The sequence below is a fragment of the Scyliorhinus torazame genome, chromosome 14 (genome assembly GCF_047496885.1).
Source record: "Scyliorhinus torazame isolate Kashiwa2021f chromosome 14, sScyTor2.1, whole genome shotgun sequence".
NCBI lineage: Eukaryota > Metazoa > Chordata > Chondrichthyes > Carcharhiniformes > Scyliorhinidae > Scyliorhinus > Scyliorhinus torazame.
The window spans coordinates 217,175,584-217,202,352 of NC_092720.1; the positions used below are offsets into that span (position 1 = coordinate 217,175,584).

Consider the following 26,769-nt stretch of genomic DNA (forward strand, 5'->3'; position numbering starts at 1 on the left):
CCGTGCAACATGGCGCTGGCCACGTGCGGAAGGCGACCAACAGCAGCTGCGCCGTGCAACATGGTGCTGGCCACGCGCGGAAGGCGACCTACAGCAGCTGCGCCGTGCAACATGGCGCTGGCCACGTGCAGAAGGCGACCTACAGCAGCTGCGCCGTGCAACATGGCGCTGGCCACGTGCGGAAGGCGACCTGCAGCAGCTGCGCCGTGCAACATGGCGCTGGCCACCTGCGGAAGGCGACCTACAGCAGCTGCGCCGTGCAACATGGCGCTGGCCACGTGCGGAAGGTGACCTACAGCAGCTGCGCCGTGCAACATGGCGCTGGCCACGTGCGGAAGGCGACCTACAGCAGCTGCGCCGTGCAACATGGTGCTGGCCACGGGCGGAAGGCGACCTACAGCAGCTGCGTCGTGCAACATGGTGCTGGCCACGGGCGGAAGGCGACCTACAGCAGCTGCTCAGTGCAACATGGCGCTGGCCACACGCGGAAGGCGACCTACAGCAGCTGCGTCGTGCAACATGGCGCTGGCCACGCGCGGAAGGCGACCTACAGCAGCTGCGTCGTGCATCATGGCGCTGGCCACGTACGGAAGGCGACCTACAGCAGCTGCTCAGTGCAACATGGCGCTGGCCACGCGCGGAAGGCGACCTACAGCAGCTGCGTCGTGCAACATGGCGCTGGCCACGTGCGGAAGGCGACCTACAGCAGCTGCTCAGTGCAACATGGCGCTGGCCACGTGCGGAAGGCGACCTACAGCAGCTGCTCAGTGCAACATGGCGCTGGCCACGGGCGGAAGGCGACCTACAGCAGCTTCGTCGTGCAACATGGTGCTGGCCACGGGCGGAAGGCGACCTACAGCAGCTGCGCCGTGCAACATGGCGCTGGCCACTCGCACTGCGCCGACCTACAGCAGCTGCGCCGTGCAACATGGTGCTGGCCACGCGCGGAAGGCGACCTACAGCAGCTGCTCAGTGCAACATGGCGCTGGCCACGGGCGGAAGGCGACCTACAGCAGCTGCGCCGTGCAACATGGTGCTGGCCATGGGCGGAAGGCGACGTACAGCAGCTGCTCAGTGCAACATGGCGCTGGCCACGCGCGGAAGACGGCCTACAGCAGCTGCTCAGTGCAACATGGCGCTGGCCACGCGTGGAAGACGGCCTACAGCAGCTGCTCAGTGCAACATGGCGCTGGCCACGTGCGGAAGGCGACCTACAGCAGCTGCGTCGTGCAACAAGGCGCTGGCCACGTGCGGAAGGCGACCTACAGCAGCTGCGCCGTGCAACATGGCGCTGGCCACGTGCGGAAGGCGAACTACAGCAGCTGCTCAGTGCAACATGGCGCTGGCCACGCGCGGAAGGCGACCTACAGCAGCTTCGCCGTGCAACATGGCGCTGGCCACGTGCGGAAGGCGATCTACAGCAGCTGCGCCGTGCAACATGGCGCTGGCCACGCGCGGAAGGCGACCTACAGCAGCTGCGCCGTGCAACATGGCGCTGGCCACGTGCGGAAGGCGATCTACAGCAGCTGCGCCATGCAACATGGCGCTGGCCACGCGCGGAAGGCGACCTACAGCAGCTGCGCCGTGCAACATGGCGCTGGCCACGCGCGGAAGGCGACCTACAGCAGCTTCGCCGTGCAACATGGCGCTGGCCACGTGCGGAAGGCGACCTACAGCAGCTGCGCCGTGCAACATGGCGCTGGCCACGCGCGGAAGGCGACCTACAGCAGCTGCGCCGTGCAACATGGCGCTGGCCACGTGCGGAAGGCGACCTACAGCAGCTGCGCCGTGCAACATGGCGCTGGCCACGGGCGGAAGGTGACAGACAGCAGCTGCGCCGTGCAACATGGCACTGGCCACGCGCACTGCGGCGACCTACAGCAGCTGCGTCGTGCAACATGGCGCTGGCCACGCGCGGAAGACGACCTACAGCAGCTGCGCCGTGCAACATGGCGCTGGCCACGCGTGGAAGACGACCTACAGCAGCTGCGCCGTGCAACATGGCGCTGGCCACGCGCGGAAGACGGCCTACAGCAGCTACGCCGTGCAACATGGCGCTGTCCATGCGCACTGCGGTGACCTACAGCAGCTGCGCCGTGCAACATGGCGCTGGCCACGCGTGGAAGACGACCTACAGCAGCTGCGTCGTGCAACATGGCGCTGGCCACGCGCGGAAGACGGCCTACAGCAGCTGCGTCGTGCAACAAGGCGCTGGCCACGCGCGGAAGACGACCTACAGCAGCTGCGTCGTGCAACATGGCGCTGGCCACGCGCGGAAGACGACCTACAGCAGCTGCATCGTGCAACATGGCGCTGGCCACGCGCACTGCGGCGACCTACAGCAACTGCGCCGTGCAACATAGCGCTGGCCACGGGCGGAAGGCGACCTACAGCAGCTGCGTCGTGCAACATGGTGCTGGCCACGCGCGGAAGGCGACATACAGCAGCTGCGCCGTGCAACATGGCGCTGGCCACGGGCGGAAGGCGACCTACAGCAGCTGCGCCGTGCAACATGGCGCTGGCCACGGGCGGAAGGCGACCTACAGCAGCTTCGCCGTGCAACATGGCGCTGGCCACGGGCGGAAGGCGACCTACAGCAGCTGCGTCGTGCAACATGGCGCTGGCCACGCGCGGAAGGCGACCTACAGCAGCTGCGTCGTGCAACATGGCGCTGGCCACGTGCGGAAGGCGACCTACAGCAACTGCGCCGTGCAACATGGCGCTGGCCACGCGCGGAAGGCGACCTACAGCAGCTGCGCCGTGCAACATGGCGCTGGCCACGCGCACTGCGGCGACCTACAGCAGCTGCGCCGTGCAACATGGTGCTGGCCACGCACAGAAGATGACCTACAGCAGCTGCGTCGTGCAACATGGCGCTGGCCACGCGCGGAAGATGACCTACAGCAGCTGCGTCGTGCAACATGGCGCTGGCCACGCGCGGAAGGCGACCTACAGCAGCTTCGCCGTGCAACATGGCGCTGGCCACGCGCACTGCGGCGACCTACAGCAGCTGCGTCGTGCAACATGGCGCTGGCCACGCGCGGAAGATGACCTACAGCAGCTGCGTCGTGCAACATGGTGCTGGCCACGCGCGGAAGACGACCTACAGCAGCTGCGCCGTGCAACATGGCGCTGTCCACGCGCGGAAGACGACCTACAGCAGCTGCGCCGTGCAACATGGCGCTGTCCACGCGTGGAAGACGACCTACAGCAGCTGCGCCATGCAACATGGCGATGGCCACGCACAGAAGATGACCTACAGCAGCTGCGTCGTGCAACATGGCGCTGGCCACGCACAGAAGATGACCTACAGCAGCTGCGTCGTGCAACATGGCGCTGGCCACGCGCGGAAGACGACCTACAGCAGCTGCGCCATGCAACATGGTGCTGGCCACGCACAGAAGATGACCTACAGCAGCTGCGTCGTGCAACATGGCGCTGGCCACGCGCGGAAGACGACCTACAGCAGTTGCGCCATGCAACATGGTGCTGGCCACGCACAGAAGATGACCTACAGCAGCTGCGTCGTGCAACATGGCGCTGGCCACGCGCGGAAGACGACCTACAGCAGCTGCGCCGTGCAACATGGCGCTGTCCATGCGCACTGCGCCGACCTACAGCAGTTGCGCCATGCAACATGGTGCTGGCCACGCACAGAAGATGACCTACAGCAGCTGCGTCGTGCAACATGGCGCTGGCCACGCGCGGAAGACGGCCTACAGCAGCTGCGTCGTGCAACAAGGCGCTGGCCACGCGCGGAAGACGACCTACAGCAGCTGCGCCGTGCAACATGGCGCTGGCCACGCGCGGAAGACGACCTACAGCAGCTGCGCCGTGCAACATGGCGCTGGCCACGCGCGGAAGACGACCTACAGCAGCTGCGTCGTGCGACATGGCGCTGGCCACGCGCACTGCGGCGACCTACAGCAACTGCGCCGTGCAACATGGCGCTGGCCACGGGCGGAAGCCGACCTACAGCAGCTGCGCCGTGCAACATGGCGCTGGCCACGCGCGGAAAGTGACAGACAGCAGCTTCGCCGTGCAACATGGCGCTGGCCACGCGCACTGCGGCGACCTACAGCAGCTGCGCCGTGCAACATGGCGCTGGCCACGTGCGGAAGGTGACAGACAGCAGCTTCGCCGTGCAACATGGCGCTGGCCACGCGCACTGCGCCGACCTACAGCCGCTGCGTCGTGCAACATGGCGCTGGCCATGCGCACTGCGCCGACCAACAGCAGCTGCGCCGTGCAACATGGCGCTGGCCACGCGCAGAAGACGACCTACAGCAGCTGCGCCGTGCAACATGGCGCTGGCCACGCGCACTGCGGCGACCTACAGCCGCTGCGTCGTGCAACATGGCGCTGGCCACGCGCACTGCGCCGACCAACAGCAGCTGCGCCGTGCAACATGGTGCTGGCCACGCGCAGAAGACGGCCTACAGCAGCTGCGCCGTGCAACATGGCGCTGGCCATGCGCACTGCGCCGACCAACAGCAGCTGCGCCGTGCAACATGGTGCTGGCCACGCGCGGAAGACGGCCTACAGCAGCTGCGCCGTGCAACAAGGCGCTGGCCACGTGCGGAAGGCGACCTACAGCAGCTGCGCCGTGCAACATGGCGCTGGCCACGTGCGGAAGGCGACCTACAGCAGCTGCGCCGTGCAACATGGCGCTGGCCACGGGCGGAAGGCGACCTACAGCAGCTGCTCAGTGCAACATGGCGCTGGCCACGGGCGGAAGGCGACCTACAGCAGCTGCTCAGTGCAACATGGCGCTGGCCACGTGCGGAAGGCGACCTACAGCAGCTGCGCCGTGCAACATGGCGCTGGCCACGCGCGGAAGGCGACCTACAGCAGCTGCGCCGTGCAACATGGCGCTGGCCACGCGCGGAAGGCGACCTACAGCAGCTGCGCCGTGCAACATGGCGCTGGCCACGTGCGGAAGGCGACCTACAGCAGCTGCGCCGTGCAACATGGCGCTGGCCACGCGCGGAAGGCGACCTACAGCAGCTGCGCCGTGCAACATGGCGCTGGCCACGTGCGGAAGGCGACCAACAGCAGCTGCGCCGTGCAACATGGCGCTGGCCACGTGCGGAAGGCGACCTACAGCAGCTGCGCCGTGCAACATGGCGCTAGCCACGTGCGGAAGGCGACCTACAGCAGCTGCGCCGTGCAACATGGCGCTGGCCACGTGCAGAAGGCGACCAACAGCAGCTGCGCCGTGCAACATGGCGCTGGCCACGTGCGGAAGGCGACAGACAGCAGCTGCGTCGTGCAACATGGCGCTGGCCACGTGCGGAAGGCGACCTACAGCAGCTGCGCCGTGCAACATGGCGCTGGCCACGCGCACTGCGGCGACCTACAGCAGCTGCGTCGTGCAACATGATGCTGGCCACGCGCGGAAGGCGACCTACAGCAGCTGCGCCGTGCAACATGGCGCTGGCCACGCGCACTGCGGCGACCTACAGCAGCTGCGTCGTGCAACATGGCGCTGGCCACGTGCGGAAGGCGACCTACAGCAGCTGCGCCGTGCAACATGGCGCTGGCCACGCGCACTGCGGCGACCTACAGCAGCTGCGTCGTGCAACATGGCGCTGGCCACGGGCGGAAGGCGACCTACAGCAGCTGCGCCGTGCAACATGGCGCTGGCCACGCGCACTGCGGCGACCTACAGCAGCTGCGTCGTGCAACATGGCGCTGGCAACGCGCGGAAGGCGACCTACAGCAGCTGCGTCGTGCAACATGGCGCTGGCCACGCGCGGAAGGCGACCTACAGCAGCTGCGCCGTGCAACATGGCGCTGGCCACGGGCGGAAGGCGACAGACAGCAGCTGCGTCGTGCAACATGGCGCTGGCCACGTGCGGAAGGCGACCTACAGCAGCTGCGCCGTGCAACATGGCGCTGGCCACGGGCGGAAGGCGACAGACAGCAGCTGCGTCGTGCAACATGGCGCTGGCCACGGGCGGAAGACGACCTACAGCAGCTGCGCCGTGCAACATGGCGCTGGCCACGGGCGGAAGGCGACAGACAGCAGCTGCGCCGTGCAACATGGCGCTGGCCACGCGCGGAATGCGACCTACAGCAGCTGCTCAGTGCAACATGGCGCTGGCCACGCGCGGAAGGCGACCTACAGCAGCTGCGCCGTGCAACATGGCGCTGGCCACGCGCACTGCGGCGACCTACATCAGCTGCGTCGTGCAACATGGTGCTGGCCACGCGTGGAAGGCGACCTACAGCAGCTGCGCCGTGCAACATGGCGCTGGCCACGCGCGGAAGGCGACCTACAGCAGCTTCGCCGTGCAACAAGGCGCTGGCCACGCGCGGAAGGCGACCTACAGCAGCTGCTCAGTGCAACATGGCGCTGGCCACGCGCACTGCGGCGACCTACATCAGCTGCGTCGTGCAACATGGCGCTGGCCACGCGCACTGCGGCGACCTATAGCAGCTGCGCCGTGCAACATGGCGCTGGCCACGCGCACTGCGCCGACCTACAGCAGCTGCGCCATGCAACATGGTGCTGGCCACGCGCGGAAGACGGCCTACAGCAGCTGCGTCGTGCAACAAGGCGCTGGCCACGCGCGGAAGACGGCCTACAGCAGCTGCGTCGTGCAACAAGGCGCTGGCCACGCGCGGAAGGCGACCTACAGCAGCTGCTCAGTGCAACATGGCGCTGGCCACGCGCACTGCGGCGACCTACATCAGCTGCGTCGTGCAACATGGTGCTGGCCACGCGCGGAAGGCGACCTACAGCAGCTGCGCCGTGCAACATGGCGCTGGCCACGCGCGGAAGGCGACCTACAGCAGCTTCGCCGTGCAACATGGCGCTGGCCACGCGCACTGCGGCGACCTATAGCAGCTGCGCCGTGCAACATGGCGCTGGCCACGCGCACTGCGCCGACCTACAGCAGCTGCGCCATGCAACATGGTGCTGGCCACGCGCGGAAGACGGCCTACAGCAGCTGCGTCGTGCAACAAGGCGCTGGCCACGCGCGGAAGACGGCCTACAGCAGCTGCATCGTGCAACAAGGCGCTGGCCACGCGCGGAAGACGGCCTACAGCAGCTGCGTCGTGCAACAAGGCGCTGGCCACGCGCGGAAGACGACCTACAGCAGCTGCGTCGTGCAACATGGCGCTGGCCACGCGCGGAAGACGACCTACAGCAGCTGCATCGTGCAACATGGCGCTGGCCACGCGCACTGCGGCGACCTACAGCAACTGCGCCGTGCAACATGGCGCTGGCCACGCGCGGAAGGCAACCTACAGCAGCTGCGCCGTGCAACATGGCGCTGGCCACGGGCGGAAGGTGACCTACAGCAGCTGCGTCGTGCAACATGGCGCTGTCCACGCGCGGAAGACGACCTACAGCAGCTGCGCCGTGCAACATGGCGCTGGCCACGCGTGGAAGACGACCTACAGCAACTGCGCCGTGCAACATGGCGCTGTCCATGCGCACTGCGCCGACCTACAGCAGTTGCGCCATGCAACATGGTGCTGGCCACGCACAGAAGATGACCTACAGCAGCTGCGTCGTGCAACATGGCGCTGGCCACGCGCGGAAGATGACCTACAGCAGCTGCGTCGTGCAACATGGTGCTGGCCACGCACAGAAGATGACCTACAGCAGCTGCGCCGTGCAACATGGCGCTGGCCACGCGCGGAAGGCGACCTACAGCAGCTGCGTCGTGCAACATGGTGCTGGCCACGCACAGAAGATGACCTACAGCAGCTGCGCCGTGCAACATGGCGCTGGCCACGTGCGGAAGGCGACCAACAGCAGCTGCGCCGTGCAACATGGCGCTGGCCACGTGCGGAAGGCGACCTACAGCAGCTGCGCCGTGCAACATGGCGCTGGCCACGTGCGGAAGGCGACCTACAGCAGCTGCGCCGTGCAACATGGCGCTGGCCACGTGCGGAAGGCGACAGACAGCAGCTGCGTCGTGCAACATGGCGCTGGCCACGTGCGGAAGGCGACCTACAGCAGCTGCGCCGTGCAACATGGCGCTGGCCACGTGCGGAAGGCGACCTACAGCAGCTGCTCAGTGCAACATGGCGCTGGCCACGCGCACTGCGGCGACCTACAGCAGCTGCGCCGTGCAACATGGCGCTGGCCACGTGCGGAAGGCGACCTACAGCAGCTGCTCAGTGCAACATGGCGCTGGCCACGCGCACTGCGGCGACCTACAGCAGCTGCGTCGTGCAACATGGTGCTGGCCACGCGCGGAAGGCGACCTACAGCAGCTGCGCCGTGCAACATGGCGCTGGCCACGCGCGGAAGGCGACCTACAGCAGCTTCGCCGTGCAACATGGCGCTGGCCACGCGCACTGCGGCGACCTATAGCAGCTGCGCCGTGCAACATGGCGCTGGCCACGCGCACTGCGCCGACCTACAGCAGCTGCGCCATGCAACATGGTGCTGGCCACGCACAGAAGATGACCTACAGCAGCTGCGTCGTGCAACATGGCGCTGGCCACGCGCGGAAGACGGCCTACAGCAGCTGCGTCGTGCAACAAGGCGCTGGCCACGCGCGGAAGACGACCTACAGCAGCTGCGTCGTGCAACATGGCGCTGGCCACGCGCGGAAGACGACCTACAGCAGCTGCATCGTGCAACATGGTGCTGGCCACGCGCGGAAGACGGCCTACAGCAGCTGCGCCGTGCAACAAGGCGCTGGCCACGTGCGGAAGGCGACCTGCAGCAGCTGCGCCGTGCAACATGGCGCTGGCCACGTGCGGAAGGCGACCTACAGCAGCTGCGCCGTGCAACATGGCGCTGGCCACGGGCGGAAGGCGACCTACAGCAGCTGCTCAGTGCAACATGGCGCTGGCCACGTGCGGAAGGCGACCTACAGCAGCTGCGCCGTGCAACATGGCGCTGGCCACGCGCGGAAGGCGACCTACAGCAGCTGCGCCGTGCAACATGGCGCTGGCCACGCGCGGAAGGCGACCTACAGCAGCTGCGCCGTGCAACATGGCGCTGGCCACGTGCGGAAGGCGACCTACAGCAGCTGCGCCGTGCAACATGGCGCTGGCCACGTGCGGAAGGCGACCAACAGCAGCTGCGCCGTGCAACATGGCGCTGGCCACGCGCGGAAGGCGACCTACAGCAGCTGCGCCGTGCAACATGGCGCTGGCCACGTGCGGAAGGCGACCAACAGCAGCTGCGCCGTGCAACATGGCGCTGGCCACGTGCGGAAGGCGACCTACAGCAGCTGCGCCGTGCAACATGGCGCTGGCCACGTGCGGAAGGCGACCAACAGCAGCTGCGCTGTGCAACATGGCGCTGGCCACGCGCGGAAGGCGACCAACAGCAGCTGCGCCGTGCAACATGGCGCTGGCCACGTGCGGAAGGCGACCTACAGCAGCTGCGCCGTGCAACATGGCGCTGGCCACGTGCGGAAGGCGACAGACAGCAGCTGCGTCGTGCAACATGGCGCTGGCCACGTGCGGAAGGCGACCTACAGCAGCTGCGCCGTGCAACATGGCGCTGGCCACGCGCACTGCGGCGACCTACAGCAGCTGCGCCGTGCAACATGATGCTGGCCACGCGCGGAAGGCGACCTACAGCAGCTGCGCCGTGCAACATGGCGCTGGCCACGCGCACTGCGGCGACCTACAGCAGCTGCGCCGTGCAACATGATGCTGGCCACGCGCGGAAGGCGACCTACAGCAGCTGCGTCGTGCAACATGGCGCTGGCCACGCGCGGAAGGCGACCTACAGCAGCTGCGCCGTGCAACATGGCGCTGGCCACGTGCGGAAGGCGACAGACAGCAGCTGCGTCGTGCAACATGGCGCTGGCCACGTGCGGAAGGCGACCTACAGCAGCTGCGCTGTGCAACATGGCGCTGGCCACGTGCGGAAGGCGACCTACAGCAGCTGCTCAGTGCAACATGGCGCTGGCCACGCGCACTGCGGCGACCTACATCAGCTGCGTCGTGCAACATGGTGCTGGCCACGCGCGGAAGGCGACCTACAGCAGCTGCGCCGTGCAACATGGCGCTGGCCACGCGCGGAAGGCGACCTACAGCAGCTTCGCCGTGCAACATGGCGCTGGCCACGCGCACTGCGGCGACCTATAGCAGCTGCGCCGTGCAACATGGCGCTGGCCACGCGCACTGCGCCGACCTACAGCAGCTGCGCCATGCAACATGGTGCTGGCCACGCGCGGAAGACGGCCTACAGCAGCTGCGTCGTGCAACAAGGCGCTGGCCACGCGCGGAAGACGGCCTACAGCAGCTGCGTCGTGCAACAAGGCGCTGGCCACGCGCGGAAGACGGCCTACAGCAGCTGCGTCGTGCAACAAGGCGCTGGCCACGCGCGGAAGACGACCTACAGCAGCTGCGTCGTGCAACATGGCGCTGGCCACGCGCGGAAGACGACCTACAGCAGCTGCATCGTGCAACATGGCGCTGGCCACGCGCACTGCGGCGACCTACAGCAACTGCGCCGTGCAACATGGCGCTGGCCACGCGCGGAAGGCGACCTACAGCAGCTGCGCCGTGCAACATGGCGCTGGCCACGGGCGGAAGGCGACCTACAGCAGCTGCGTCGTGCAACATGGCGATGTCCACGCGCGGAAGACGACCTACAGCAACTGCGCCGTGCAACATGGCGCTGTCCATGCGCACTGCGCCGACCTACAGCAGTTGCGCCATGCAACATGGTGCTGGCCACGCACAGAAGATGACCTACAGCAGCTGCGTCGTGCAACATGGTGCTGGCCACGCGCGGAAGATGACCTACAGCAGCTGCGTCGTGCAACATGGTGCTGGCCACGCACAGAAGATGACCTACAGCAGCTGCGCCGTGCAACATGGCGCTGGCCACGCGCGGAAGGCGACCTACAGCAGCTGCGTCGTGCAACATGGTGCTGGCCACGCACAGAAGATGACCTACAGCAGCTGCGCCGTGCAACATGGCGCTGGCCACGCGCGGAAGGCGACCTACAGCAGCTGCGCCGTGCAACATGGCGCTGGCCACGTGCGGAAGGCGACCAACAGCAGCTGCGCCGTGCAACATGGCGCTGGCCACGCGCGGAAGGCGACCTACAGCAGCTGCGCCGTGCAACATGGCGCTGGCCACGTGCGGAAGGCGACCTACAGCAGCTGCGCCGTGCAACATGGCGCTGGCCATGTGCGGAAGGCGACCAACAGCAGCTGCGCTGTGCAACATGGCGCTGGCCACGCGCGGAAGGCGACCAACAGCAGCTGCGCCGTGCAACATGGCGCTGGCCACGCGCGGAAGGCGACCAACAGCAGCTGCGCCGTGCAACATGGCGCTGGCCACACGCGGAAGGCGACAGACAGCAGCTGCGTCGTGCAACATGGCGCTGGCCACGTGCGGAAGGCGACCTACAGCAGCTGCGCCGTGCAACATGGCGCTGGCCACGTGCGGAAGGCGACAGACAGCAGCTGCGTCGTGCAACATGGCGCTGGCCACGTGCGGAAGGCGACCTACAGCAGCTGCGCCGTGCAACATGGCGCTGGCCACGTGCGGAAGGCGACCTACAGCAGCTGCTCAGTGCAACATGGCGCTGGCCACGCGCACTGCGGCGACCAACAGCAGCTGCGCCGTGCAACATGGCGCTGGCCACGTGCGGAAGGCGACCTACAGCAGCTGCTCAGTGCAACATGGCGCTGGCCACGCGCACTGCGGCGACCAACAGCAGCTGCGTCGTGCAACATGGTGCTGGCCACGCGCGGAAGGCGACCTACAGCAGCTGCGCCGTGCAACATGGCGCTGGCCACGCGCGGAAGGCGACCTACAGCAGCTTCGCCGTGCAACATGGCGCTGGCCACGCGCACTGCGGCGACCTATAGCAGCTGCGCCGTGCAAAATGGCGCTGGCCACGCGCACTGCGCCGACCTACAGCAGCTGCGCCATGCAACATGGTGCTGGCCACGCACAGAAGATGACCTACAGCAGCTGCGTCGTGCAACATGGCGCTGGCCACGCGCGGAAGACGGCCTACAGCAGCTGCGTCGTGCAACAAGGCGCTGGCCACGCGCGGAAGACGACCTACAGCAGCTGCGTCGTGCAACATGGCGCTGGCCACGCGCGGAAGACGACCTACAGCAGCTGCATCGTGCAACATGGCGCTGGCCACGCGCAATGCGGCGACCTACAGCAACTGCGCCGTGCAACATGGCGCTGGCCACGCGCGGAAGGCGACCTACAGCAGCTGCGCCGTGCAACATGGCGCTGGCCACGGGCGGAAGGCGACCTACAGCAGCTGCGTCGTGCAACATGGCGCTGTCCACGCGCGGAAGACGACCTACAGCAGCTGCGCCGTGCAACATGGCGCTGGCCACGCGTGGAAGACGACCTACAGCAACTGCGCCGTGCAACATGGCGCTGTCCATGCGCACTGCGCCGACCTACAGCAGTTGCGCCATGCAACATGGTGCTGGCCACGCACAGAAGATGACCTACAGCAGCTGCGTCGTGCAACATGGCGCTGGCCACGCGCGGAAGATGACCTACAGCAGCTGCGTCGTGCAACATGGTGCTGGCCACGCACAGAAGATGACCTACAGCAGCTGCGTCGTGCAACATGGCGCTGGCCACGCGCAGAAGATGACCTACAGCAGCTGCGTCGTGCAACATGGCGCTGGCCACGCGCAGAAGATGACCTACAGCAGCTGCGTCGTGCAACATGGCGCTGGCCACGGGCGGAAGACGACCTGCAGCAGCTGCGTCGTGCAACATGGCGCTGGCCACGGGCGGAAGACGACCTACAGCAGCTGCACCGTGCAACATGGCGCTGGCCACGCGCGGAAGATGACCTACAGCAGCTGCGTCGTGCAACAAGGTGCTGGCCACGCGCGGAAGGCGACCTACAGCAGCTGCGCCGTGCAACATGGCGCTGGCCACGTGCGGAAGGCGACCTACAGCAGCTGCGCCGTGCAACATGGCGCTGGCCACGCGCGGAAGGCGACCTACAGCAGCTGCGCCGTGCAACATGGCGCTGGCCACGCGCACTGCGCCGACCTACAGCAGCTGCGCCATGCAACATGGTGCTGGCCACGCACAGAAGATGACCTACAGCAGCTGCGTCGTGCAACATGGCGCTGGCCACGCGCGGAAGACGGCCTACAGCAGCTGCGTCGTGCAACATGGCGCTGGCCACGCGCGGAAGACGACCTACAGCAGCTGCATCGTGCAACATGGTGCTGGCCACGCGCGGAAGACGGCCTACAGCAGCTGCGCCGTGCAACAAGGCGCTGGCCACGCGCACTGCGGCGACCTACAGCAACTGCGCCGTGCAACATGGCGCTGGCCACGCGCGGAAGGCGACCTACAGCAGCTGCGCCGTGCAACATGGCGCTGGCCACGGGCGGAAGGCGACCTACAGCAGCTGCGTCGTGCAACATGGCGCTGTCCACGCGCGGAAGACGACCTACAGCAGCTGCGCCGTGCAACATGGCGCTGGCCACGCGTGGAAGACGACCTACAGCAACTGCGCCGTGCAACATGGCGCTGTCCATGCGCACTGCGCCGACCTACAGCAGTTGCGCCATGCAACATGGTGCTGGCCACGCACAGAAGATGACCTACAGCAGCTGCGTCGTGCAACATGGCGCTGGCCACGCGCGGAAGATGACCTACAGCAGCTGCGTCGTGCAACATGGTGCTGGCCACGCACAGAAGATGACCTACAGCAGCTGCGTCGTGCAACATGGCGCTGGCCACGCGCAGAAGATGACCTACAGCAGCTGCGTCGTGCAACATGGCGCTGGCCACGCGCAGAAGATGACCTACAGCAGCTGCGTCGTGCAACATGGCGCTGGCCACGGGCGGAAGACGACCTGCAGCAGCTGCGTCGTGCAACATGGCGCTGGCCACGGGCGGAAGACGACCTACAGCAGCTGCACCGTGCAACATGGCGCTGGCCACGCGCGGAAGATGACCTACAGCAGCTGCGTCGTGCAACAAGGTGCTGGCCACGCGCGGAAGGCGACCTACAGCAGCTGCGCCGTGCAACATGGCGCTGGCCACGTGCGGAAGGCGACCTACAGCAGCTGCGCCGTGCAACATGGCGCTGGCCACGCGCGGAAGGCGACCTACAGCAGCTGCGCCGTGCAACATGGCGCTGGCCACGTGCGGAAGGCGACCTACAGCAGCTGCGCTGTGCAACATGGCGCTGGCCACGTGCGGAAGGCGACCTACAGCAGCTGCGCCGTGCAACATGGCGCTGGCCACGCGCGGAAGGCGACCTACAGCAGCTGCGCCGTGCAACATGGCGCTGACCACGGGTGGAAGGTGACCTACAGCAGCTGCGCCGTGCAACATGGCGCTGGCCACGCGCGGATGGCGACCTACAGCAGCTGCGTCGTGCAACATGGCGCTGGCCACGCGCACTGCGCCGACCTACAGCAGCTGCGCCGTGCAACATGGCGCTGGCCACGTGCGGAACGTGACAGACAGCAGCTGCGCCGTGCAACATGGCGCTGGCCACGTGCGGAAGGTGACAGACAGCAGCTGCGCCGTGCAACATGGCGCTGGCCACGGGCGGAAGGTGACCTACAGCAGCTGCGTCGTGCAACATGGCGCTGGCCACGGGCGGAAGGTGACCTACAGCAGCTGCGCCGTGCAACATGGCACTGGCCACGCGCAGAAGGCGACCTACAGCAGCTGCGCCGTGCAACATGGCGCTGGCCACGCGCGGAAGACGACCTACAGCAGCTGCGTCGTGCAACATGGCGCTGTCCATGCGCACTGCGGTGACCTACAGCAGCTGCGCCGTGCAACATGGCGCTGGCCACGCGCGGAAGGCGACCTACAGCAGCTGCTCAGTGCAACATGGCGCTGTCCATGCGCACTGCGGTGACCTACAGCAGCTGCGCCGTGCAACATGGCGCTGGCCACGTGCGGAAGACGACCTACAGCAGCTGCGCCGTGCAACATGGCGCTGGCCACGCGCGGAAGGCGACAGACAGCAGCTGCGTAGTGCAACATGGCGCTGGCCACGCGCACTGCGGTGACCTACAGCAGCTGCGCCGTGCAACATGGCGCTGGCCACGCGCACTGCGGTGACCTACAGCAGCTGCGTCGTGCAACATGGCGCTGGCCACGCGCGGAAGGTGACCTACAGTAGCTGCGCCGTGCAACATGGCGCTGACCACGCGCGGAAGGCGACCTACAGCAGCTGCGCCGTGCAACATGGCGCTGGCCACGGGCGGAAGGTGACCTACAGCAGCTGCGTCGTGCAACATGGCGCTGGCCACGCGCGGAAGACGACCTACAGCAGCTGCGCCGTGCAACATGGCGCTGGCCACGCGCAGAAGGCGACCTACAGCAGCTGCGCCATGCAACATGGCGCTGGCCACGGGCGGAAGGCGACCTACGGCAGCTGCGTCGTGCAACATGGTGCTGGCCACGGGCGGAAGGCGACCTACAGCAACTGCGCCGTGCAACATGGCGCTGGCCACGGGCGGAAGGCGACCTACGGCAGCTGCGTCGTGCAACATGGTGCTGGCCACTCGCGGAATACGACCTACAGCAGCTGCACCGTGCAACATGGCGCTGGCCACTCGCGGAATACGACCTACAGCAGCTGCACCGTGCAACATGGCACTGGCCACGTGCGGAAGGCGACCTACAGCAACTGCGCCATGCAACATGGCGCTGGCCACTCGCGGAATACGACCTACAGCAGCTGCGCCGTGCAACATGGCGCTGGCCACTCGCGGAAGGCGACCTACAGCAGCTGCGTCGTGCATCATGGCGCTGGCCACGCGCACTGCGGTGACCTACAGCAGCTGCACCGTGCAACATGGCGCTGGCCACGTGCGGACCCGGCCTGCCACATACTGTACCCCAGTAACCCCCAATAACCCCCGTTGCCACCCCTGGACCACCCCCCACCAATGCCCGCAGCCCTCGCCAAAGCGCCCCCTGCCCGTGGAACGGAACCCCCCCCCCACCCCCACCCCCACCCCCCCCCCGGTTTAACTCAGTCCGCAGCCGCCATGCCTGGTTCACGAAACAAAAAAAGGATAGGCGTGCTACCCCATCGGGGCAGAGCATCGGGGTGGGGCCTCAGGTGAATCCATGCTTGAGGGGGGGGGCGGAACATCGCAAAAGCGCCGCCGCCCCCGATTTTTGCGCAAACAGGGATTCTCAAGCCGACCGCCGAACGCAATTTTGGCGTCAGCGACAGGAGAATCCCGCCCGGGGTCTGTCCAAGCCAGGCGTGCGGCACCTGAACTGAGCTAAGACCAAACTCCAAGGCAGGGCCAAGGGGTCACCCTATTGGGGCGCAGTTAAATGAACTTTGCGGTTTGGGAACCAGGAGGTAAAAAGCAAGAGGAACACCGAGCGGCAGAGAGAGTTGGGAGAGGCGCTAGAGCAGGACATAGTGAGGTGTTAGGTGGGGTGAGAGGAAGAGGGAATGGAATTCAGTCTAAATTAGGTTTATTGTGCGTGATCTGAACTGTGGGAAATTAAGGTTGGTAAGCTACAGGCTCAGGGAGCCACATGGAGATCTGGTGGTGTGGTTATCATGGAGATCCAGCGGTCTGGTTATAATGGAGATCCAGTGGTCTGGTTATCATGGAGATCCAGTAGTAGGGTTATAATGGAGATCCAGTGGTAGGGTTATAATGGAGATCCAGTGGTAGGGTTATAATGGAGATCCAGTGGTAGGGTTATAATGGAGATCCAGTGGTAGGGTTATAATGGAGATCCAGTGGTAGGGTTGTAATGGAAATCCAGTGGTAGGGTTATAATGGAGATCCAGTGGTCTGGTTATAATGGATATCGAGTGGTATGGTTATAATGGATATCCAGTGGTATGGTTATAATGGTGATCCAGTGGTATGGTTATAATGGATATCCAGTGGTATGGTTATAATGGATATCCAGTGGTAGGGTTATAATGGAGATCCAGTGGTATGGTTGTAATGGAGATCCAGTGGTAGGGTTATAATGGAGATCCAGTGGTATGGTTGTAATGGATATCCAGTGGTATGGTTGTAATGGAGATCCAGTGGTATGGTTGTAATGGAGATCCAGTGGTCGGGTTATAATGGAGATCCAGTGGTATGGTTATAATGGAGATCCAGTGGTATGGTTGTAATGGAGATCCAGTGGTAGGATTATAATGAAGATCCAGTGGTATGGTTATAATGGATATCCAGTGGTATGGTTATAATGGATATCCAGTGGTAGGGTTATAATGGAGATCCAGTGGTATGGTTGTAATGGAGATCCAGTGGTAGGGTTATAATGGAGATCCAGTGGTATGGTTGTAATGGAGATCCAGTGGTATGGTTGTAATGGAGATCCAGTGGTATGGTTGTAATGGAGATCCAGTGGTCGGGTTATAATGGAAATCCAGTGGTATGGTTATAATGGAGATCCAGTGGTAGGGTTATAATGGAGATCCAGAGGTATGGTTATAATGGAGATTCAGTGTTGTGGTTGTAATGCAGATCCAGTGGTAGGGTTATAATGGAGATCCAGTGGTAGGGTTATAATGGAGATCCAGTGGTATGGTTGTAATGGAGATCCAGTGGTAGGGTTATAATGGTAATCCAGTGGTAGGGTTATAATGGAGATTCAGTGGTATGGTTGTAATGGAGATCCAGCGGTAGGGGTATAATGGAGATTTAGTGGTATGGTTATAATGGAGATCCGGTGGTAGGGTTATAATGTAGATTCAGTGGTAGGGTTATAATGGAGATCCAGCGGTATAGGTATAATGGAGATCCAGTGGTATGGTTATAATGGAGATCCAGTGGTATGGTTATAATGGAGATTCAGTGGTAGGGTTATAATGGGGATTCAGTGGTAGGGTTATAATAGAGATCCAGTGGTATGATTATAATGGAGATCCAGTGGTATGGTTATAATGGAGGTCCAGTGGTATGATTATAATGGAGATCCAGTGGGATGGTTATAATGGAGATCCAGTGGTAGGGTTATAACGGAGATCCAGTGGTAGGGTTATAATGGAGATCCAGTGGTATGGTTGTAATGGAGATTCAGTGGTAGGGTTATAATGGAGATCCAGTGGTATGGTTGTAATGGAGATTCAGTGGTAGGGTTATAATGTAGATTCAGTGGTAGGGTTATAATGGAGATCCAGTGGTATGGTTGTAATGGAGATTCAGTGGTAGGGTTATAATGTAGATTCAGTGGTATGGTTGTAATGGAGATCCAGTGGTATGGTTGTAATGGAGATTCAGTGGTAGGGTTATAATGTAGATTCAGTGGTATGGTTATAATGTAGATTCAGTGGTAGGGTTATAATGTAGATTCAGTGGTATGGTTGTAATGGAGATTCAGTGGTAGGGTTATAATGTAGATTCAGTGGTATGGTTGTAATGGAGATCCAGTGGTATGGTTGTAATGGAGAACCAGTGGTATGATTATAATGGAGATCCAGTGGGATGGTTATAATGGAGATTCAATGGTGGGGTTATAATGGAGATCCAGTGGTCTGGTTATAATGGATATCCAGTGGTATGGTTATAATGGAGATCCAGTGGTATTGTTATAATGGAGATCCAGTGGTAGTGTTATAATGGAGATCCAGTGGTAGGGTTGTAATGGAGATTCAGTGGTAGGAGTGTAATGGAGATCCAGTGGTATGGTTATAATGGAGATCCAGTGGTAGGGCTGTATGGAGATTCAGTGGTAGGGTTGTAATGGAGATTCAGTGGTATTGTTATAATGGAGATCCAGTGGTAGTGTTATAATGGAGATCCAGTGGTAGGGTTGTAATGGAGATTCAGTGGTAGGAGTGTAATGGAGATCCAGTGGTATGGTTATAATGGAGATCCAGTGGTAGGGCTGTATGGAGATTCAGTGGTAGGGTTGTAATGGAGATCCAGTGGTATGGTTATAAAGGAGATCCAGTGGTATGGTTATAATGGAGATCCAGTGGTATGGTTGTAATGGAGATCCAGTGGTATGGTTGTAATGTAGATCCAGTGGTATGGTTATAATAGAGATTCAGTGGTATGGTTGTAATGGAGATCCAGTGGTAGGGTTATAATAGAGATTCAGTGGTATGGTTGTAATGGATATCCAGTGGTATGGTTATAATGGAGATCCAGTGGTATGGTTGTAATGGAGATCCAGTGGTATGGTTGTAATGGAGATCCAGTGGTATGGTTGTAATGGAGATCCAGTGGTAGGGTTATAATGGAGATCCAGTGGTATGGTTATAATGGAGATCCAGTGGTATGGTTATAATGGAAATCCAGTGGTATGGTTGTAATGGAGATTTAGTGGTATGGTTGTAATGGAGATCCAGTTGTATGGTTATAATGGAGATCCAGTGGTATGGTTGTAATGGAGATCCAGTGGTATGGTTATAATGGAGATCCAGTGGTATGGTTGTAATGGAGATTCAGTGGTAGGGCTATAATGGAGATCCAGTGGTATGGTTGTAATGGAGATCCAGTTGTATGGTTGTAATGGAGATTCAGTGGTATGGTTATAATGGATATCCAGTGGTATGGTTGTAATGGATATCCAGTGGTATGGTTATAATGGAGATCCAGTGGTATGGTTGTAATGGAGATCCAGTGGTAGGGTTATAATGGAGATCCAGTGGTAGGGTTATAATGGAGGTCCAGTGGTATGGTTGTAATGGAGATTCAGTGGTATGGTTGTAATGGATATCCAGTGGTATGGTTGTAATGGAGATCCAGTGGTATGGTTATAATGGAGATCCAGTGGTAGGGTTATAATGGATATCCAGTGGTATGGTTGTAATGGAGATTCAGTGGTAGGGTTATAATGGAGATCCAGTGGTAGGGTTTTAATGGAGATCCAGTGGTATGGTTGTAATGGAGATTCAGTGGTAGGGTTATAATGGAGATCCAGTGGTAGGGTTATAATGGAGATCCAGTGGTATGGTTGTAATGGAGATCCAGTGGTATGGTTATAATGGAGATTCAGTGGTATGGTTATAATGGATATCCAGTGGTATGGTTGTAATGGAGATCCAGTGGTATGGTTATAATGGAGATCCAGTGGTATAGCTGTAATGGAGATCCAGTGGTATGGTTATAATGGAGATCCAGTGGTAGGGTTATAATGGAGATGCAGTGGTAGGGTTATAATGGAGATCCAGTGGTCGGGTTTATATTGGAGATCCAGTGGTAGGGTTATAATGGAGATCCAGTGGTTGGGTTTATAATGGAGATCCAGTGGTCGGGTTTATAATGGAGATCCAGTGGTAGGGTTGTAATGGAGATCCAGTGGCCGGGTTTATAATGGATATCCAGTGTAGGGTTATAATGGAGATCCAGTGGTCGGGTTTATAATGGATATCCAGTGGTATGGTTGTAATGGAGATCCAGTGGTCGGGTTTATAATGGATATCCAGTGGTATGGTTTGTAATGGAGATCTGCTGGTGTAGTTATCATGGAGATCTAGTGGTGTGGTTGTCATAGAGATTTGGCTCAAGGAAGGAAATGTTCCTGGATACATAGAATCATAGAATTTACAGTGCAGAAGGAGGCCATTTGGCCCATCGAGTCTACACCGGCCCCCGAAAGAGCACCCTACCTGAGTCCACACCTCCACCCTATCCCCGTAACCCAGCAACCCCACCTAACCTTTGGTCACCACAGGGCCAAGTTAGCGTGACCAGTACACCTAACCTGCACATCTTTGGACTGTGGGAGGAAACCGGGGCACCCGGAGGAAACCCACGCACACACGGGGAGAACGTGCAGACTCCGCGCAGACAGCGACCCAAGCCGGGAATCGAAGCCCGGTCCCTGGCGCTGTGAGGTAACAGTGCTAACCACTGTGTTCAGCAAGGGTCAGGAAGCAACGAAAGGGGAGGGCTGGCAGTTTGATTAAGGAGAGGTTTACATCCCTAAATGAGTTAAACGTAGACGCTATTTGAGTAAAGCTGAGAAAGAGCAAAGAGTCCAGTGCATTGCTGGATGCATTCTTTCGGCATTGGGAAAGATAGAGAAGAACAAATCTGCGAGGAAATGACAGGAGTGCAAGAATTACAGAGTGCTTACAGTGGGAACGTTACTTACCGAATCTGGACTGGGATAGTAATAGCGGACGGACCGAGAGTTCCTGGCGGGTGTTCTCTCTACATCTGTGTTTTTTAATTCTTTCACAGGATGTAGGTATCACTGGCTTGGCCAGTATTTTCTATTGCCCATCCCTAATTGCCCTTGAGAAGGTGGTGGTGGGCTGCTGCATCTCAGTTATGTACATATGCACATACCAACATGCGAATTAGGAGCAGGAGTTGGCCACTCTGCCCCTCGAGCCTGCTCCGCCATTCAATGAGGTCACGGCTGATCTGATTGTGACCACAACCCCCCCATTCCTGCCGACCCCCGATAACCATTCACCCCCTTGTTAATCATGAATCTATCTAACTCTGCTTTGAAAATATTCAATGATGCTGCTTCCACCCCTTTTGCAGGAAGAAGGTTCCAGAAACTCACCACCTTCTGAAAGAAATAGTTTTTCCTCAGGTCGGCCTTAAATGATGCCCGCTTACTTTTAAACAGGGACCCCTACTACTGGATTCCCCCACAAGCGGAAACATCCTCTCCTCAAGGCCCCTCAGGTTTGACCTGCTCATTGAATCTCTACAGTGCAAAAGGAGGCCATTCGGCCCATTCAGTCTGCACGGCCCCACCAAAGGGGCAGCCTACCTGTGCCCACTCCCCCGCTCTATTCCCTATCCCCTGCATATTGTCGGGCACTAACGGGCAACTTATCATGGCCAATCCACCTCACCGTTTGGACACGAAAGGCAATTTAGCATGGCCAGTCCAACTAACCTGCACATCTTTGGACTGTGGGAGGAAACCGGAGCACCCGGAGGAAACCCACGCAGTCACCTGAGGCTGGAATTGAACCCGGGTCCCTGACACTGTGAGGCAGCAGAGCTAACCACTGTGCCACTGTACAATGTTTCAATCATGTCGCCTCTTACTCACTGGATACAAGCCTAACCTCTCAAATCTTCCCTCGTAAGACAACCCACCCATTCCTGGTATTAATCTGGTAAACTTTCTCTGAACTGCTTCTAACATATTTACACCTTTCCTTAAATATGGAGACCAGTACTGTACACAGAATACAATACTGTACTGTCCAGATGTGTGTGGGCAGCACGGTGGCCCAGTGGGTTAGCATTGCCGCCTCACGGCGCCGAGGTCCCAGGTTCGATCCCGCCTCTGGGTCACTGTCCGTGTGGAGTTTGCACATTCTCCCCGTATTTGCATGGGTTTCGCCCCCACAACCCAAGAGATGTGCAGGCCAGGTGGATAGGCCACGTCAAATTGCCCCTTAATTGGAAAAAATGAATTGGGTACTCTAAATTATATTGAAAAAAATACTCCAGATGTGTGTTCATCAATGCCCTGTTCAATCCTCTCTGGAAGGCAACAATATATAGTGGATAACAGAATTCGTCAGGAAATGCACCAGTACGGATTAGAGTCCAGATTCTAACCCACAGCGGCAGGCCCAGCAATCAGCTCATGGTTCTGAGCTGAGGTTCCTCCACCTCTGCTCCTGGCCCAGTCAATCCTATTGACGAGTCAGGTCTCCCTGTGGACTGCACCAACTGCAAGCCGGCCATCGCAGTTTATACAGACGCACCGCTTGTCGTCGCCTGCAGGAGTCTTGAGCCATCACCTTGTTCACGTGGAGGAGGGGGAGCAGGGGAAGGGGGGTGCGGAAAGGGAGGAAGGCAGCAGGATAGGAAAACAACACAAATTGAGCAGCGTACCTGCGTGGGTTGTGAGCAAGAGCAACACTTGCCACATTTTGCGAGATTTGCAGCTGAGTCCCGGGGACAAGGGTTTTCCTTTGCAGAAGCCGTTTGCGAACCTGCCCACAGTCAGATATGGATTTCAAGCCCGGTTGATCTGACCGAGGGACATTCGGTCACCTCTGGCTGGCTGAAAGCCTGGGCTGGAAGTAAGACAGGAGACTGCTGAATGTTGACCTGCCTTCCTGTATGCTCTCACCCCACCCCCCACCCTCCCCTTCTACCCAAGGGTAATCCACTTATTGCAACAGTTGTATGTGCGGGTTAATCGTTGACTTATAAAGTATGGCATAAACTAGCCAATGTTACCTTGTCCAGCACATGGAAAATTCCTTCTGAAAACTGGCCCATTCATTATACTCATTGAGCTGAATAACTTATCGGTTTTACGCGGCATATTACGGGTGACGTTGGGCACCGTTTCTGATTTCATCACCTCGGTTTGCGGTAAGGCTGTGACAAAACATCAGAAAGCCGCCCGCATTATTCAAATGGAAAGTGGGAAGGTAATTAAGGTCGTCAACGCCCAACTCATTGCTCTTATACACTCAGAGCGAGAGCACCGTCAGGCGGGAAGGATGTTTTTTAAAAGGCGAGTTTGTTTGGGCGGGTTTTAAAACTACAGCTGAGAGCAGAGTCTCAGTTTTCTAGTTAACAGTTCATTGCCTGCAGGGAGTGTTCGTGTGACTGCGCAGCGGAACCTTTCTGTTCACCAGGAGGACTCTCCTCTCATTCAGAGAGCTCTTGTGATCGATTATTTTCCCGTCCATTTCCCGGGGCTGTGAACTCTGGGAGGCAGATGGGGATTGTGGTCTCAGTCGGAGACACAGGGCGGGATTCTCCGACGGCCAACGCCGAAATCGCATTCGGCGATTGACCGGAGAACCCCTTTTGACGCCGAAATCGGGGGAGGCGCCGTTTTCAGACGCTGCGTCCCCTCCAAAACCGCGGCATCGGTGAGAACGGCGCACACGTTGGGACAGCCTCAGGATGTCACCTGAAGGCCCTCCCCCGATGGGCCGACTTCCCAACGGCGTGCATCACTTGTGGTCTGAAGTTTTGCCAGCCTTGCGTGGCGGCTGCGGACTGTGTCCAGCGCCACCATAGTCGGGGGCGAGCCGCTCCGCTGGCCGGTGGGGGTGGGGGGCTTCGGCAGGGGCCTGGGGGGACTGGTGGGGGGTGGTCCGGGGGTGGCGGGGGGGTTACAGGGGGTCACTATCTGGCAGGCCGGGTCGGCGTGCGGCCGGTGCCCTGTTGTACAGGGCGACCGCTGCAGGTCACCGCTCTCCGCATGCACAGCCATGGACCAGCAATTCTCCATCCGTATCTGCAGGATGGAGGTGCAGACGAGCTTATTCTGCCTCAGGACTATACAGGCAGAGATTCAGCTACAAGTAACTGAGCGAGACCCAGAGCTGAGACACGGGCTGTCAAGTGGCACTAACATCACTCTGTGAGATGTTGGCAGAGGAGATCTCATCCGCTGTGTAGGGATCCACCTGCTTCCTGCCTCATTGATGGTGACAGTAACACAGAACGTCTTCACAACAGGCTCATTCCAGGCAGCCTGTGGAGATCTCAGTGGGATAACACAGCCCATGCTGCATACCATTGCATCAAAGTGTTTCATAGAATTTACAGTGCAGAAGAATGCCATTCGGCCCATCGAGACTGCACCGGCTCTTGGAAAGAGCACCCGACCCAACATCAACACCTCCACCCGATCCCCTAACCCAGTAACCCCACCCAACACTAAGGGCAATTTTGGACGCTAAGGGCAATTTATCATGGCCAATCCACCTAACCTGCACATCTTTGGACTGTGGGAAGAAACCGGAGCACCCGGAAGAAACCCACGCACACACGGGCAGACTCCGACACAGACAGTGACCCAAGCCGGAATCGAACCTGGGACCCTGGAGCTATGAAGCAACTGTGCTATCCACAATGCTACCGTGCTGCTATTCTCAGATACAATGTTCTGAAGGGCTGGGAATTACATCTCCTTCACCCAGGATGTTCAGAGTTAAATAGACAGAGCCTGTGGATAGACTCCTTCAATAGCTGATCCTTCCAACGGCCAGTTGTGTAAGTAGACCATTGCTCGAAATTCACAATTACATGGTCCAGGGCAGCTGTGCCGTTGAAGAATCAAGGAGCCTTTGGGGCATAGTGAAAGTCACTTCCCTCTTGCATTCACTCGCGAGACTGAGCCGTGATTTGCTCACACTAATGCTACACTCGCTGACTTCATGAGGTCAATGAGCCTTTTTGTGGCACCGGGCCCAGGCTCTTGAAAAAAATGAAATGAAAATCACTTGTCGTCACAAGTAGACTTCAAATGAAGTTACTGTGAAAAGCCCCTAGTCGCCACATTCCGGCACCTGTTCGGGGAGGCTGTTACGGGAATTGAACCGTGCTGCTGGCCTACCTTGGTCTGCTTTCAAAGCCAGCGATTTAGTCCAGTGTGCTAAACAGCCCCTGGTTTCACCACGCCCACTCTGTGTTGACCTCCTCCTCCCATACAGAGGTCTGGCTGTGCTTCCTCCTACCGCCAGCGGTTGGCATGAGCTGCTCATGTCGGTCATGAACTACAGGCAGGAGGTCACCAAGGGAGGCCTCATTGGTTTGGTCCTTCAAGCTCTCCCCTCATTCCAATTGGAGAGGGAACTGTACAACTGGCCAATGACAAAAATTGGGAGTTTTTTTTAATTTAAAAAGTTTCTGCTTGCTTTGAAGATGAATGTGATTGACAGGGATTAGCTAAAATTTGAATTGACTTGCCAGAGCGGAAACTGCACCAATGTTTTTTTCTCTGTTTAGTTTACCCCCTCAATTGTTCAGCAGTCAGCTCTCTGGATTCTGCCCCATGCCAGGGGACCCTTTACAGTACTGCCTCTGACTCTGTTATGGGCCTCTGAGACGGGATACCCCGCCCTCCAGCACTCACTGGGTGGGATGGCGAGCCTGGAACTCACCCTTGGTATGTTTCATAGATTATCATAGAATTTACAGTGCAGAAGGAGGCCGTTCGGCCCATCGAGTCTGCACCGGCTCTTGGAAAGAGCACCCTACCCAAGTTCAGCACCTCCACCCTATCCCCATAACCCAGTAACCCCACCCAACACTAAGGGCAATTTTGGACACTAGGGGCAATTTATCATGGCCAATCCACCTAACCCGCGGATGGGGGGGGCTGGGTCCACGAACGGCCGGCGCCATGTTGTGCAGAGCGACCGCCGCACGTCGTCAGCCGCGTGCATTCGCCGCCACGGAGCCGGCCATTCTGCGGCCGCTTTCGGCACAGGAGGCGGGAGTTTCACTCGGTGCGGTGCTCGCCCCTCACCGGTCCCGGAATCGGTGAGGGCTTCACACCGATTTTTGGTAATAAAAGACCGCACATGCTCCGCTGGCGCAGGAACTTTGCCGCTGAAACGGAGAATCCAGCCCGTTTTTAACTGAGCAGTAAGAGGAAGAATGGAGGGGAGCAGTGGGAAACGTGGACTCTCTCCCACCAAAGGCTGTGCATGCTGGGGGAGGGGGTGGCGGGGGTGCCAATTAAAACTTCAAGAATGAGATCAATAGATTTTTGATTGCTGGGGGGGGGGTCGGCTATGTCTCTGGAGAAAAAGGAGCCCAATAGGACCGCTGTGGTGGAATGAATTGACCAAAGGTGCTCCACCGGCTGAAGCCTGACCGATCAGCTCAACATAGAATTGAATCAGAGTCGCCCGCTCGATGTGTGGCAACCCGAGTTAATCATTCGTCGGACGGGATCACTGGGTGCTCACATATCATTCTGAATATCTGGCTTCTGACTGACCTATCAACCAGTTTACGGCTTCAGTACAAAGTGGGTGAGGCTTGAAAAATGTCCGTGCTCAGCAAAAGCAAACCTACTGAGGTTCTCCAAACCAAATTGCATTTTTACAAACTTGTCAATTTTTTTTTTTTAATCGATCTCCTGACACAAACAAGTCAGTGAAATGAATAGTT

The 26,769-nt window shown here is 59.7% G+C and overlaps 1 gene segment (V, D, J or C); it reads right to left on the reverse strand.

The window, feature by feature from the left end:
• The window catches only part of LOC140390499 (Ig heavy chain C region-like), a 74,630-nt gene extending 51,671 nt beyond the window's left edge, over positions 1–22,959 (reverse strand). The window contains 1 exon segment of the C gene segment in view: positions 22,732–22,959. Within this exon segment, the coding sequence occupies positions 22,732–22,768 (37 nt within the window).
• Between the last annotated feature and the right edge of the window lie 3,810 nt (positions 22,960–26,769).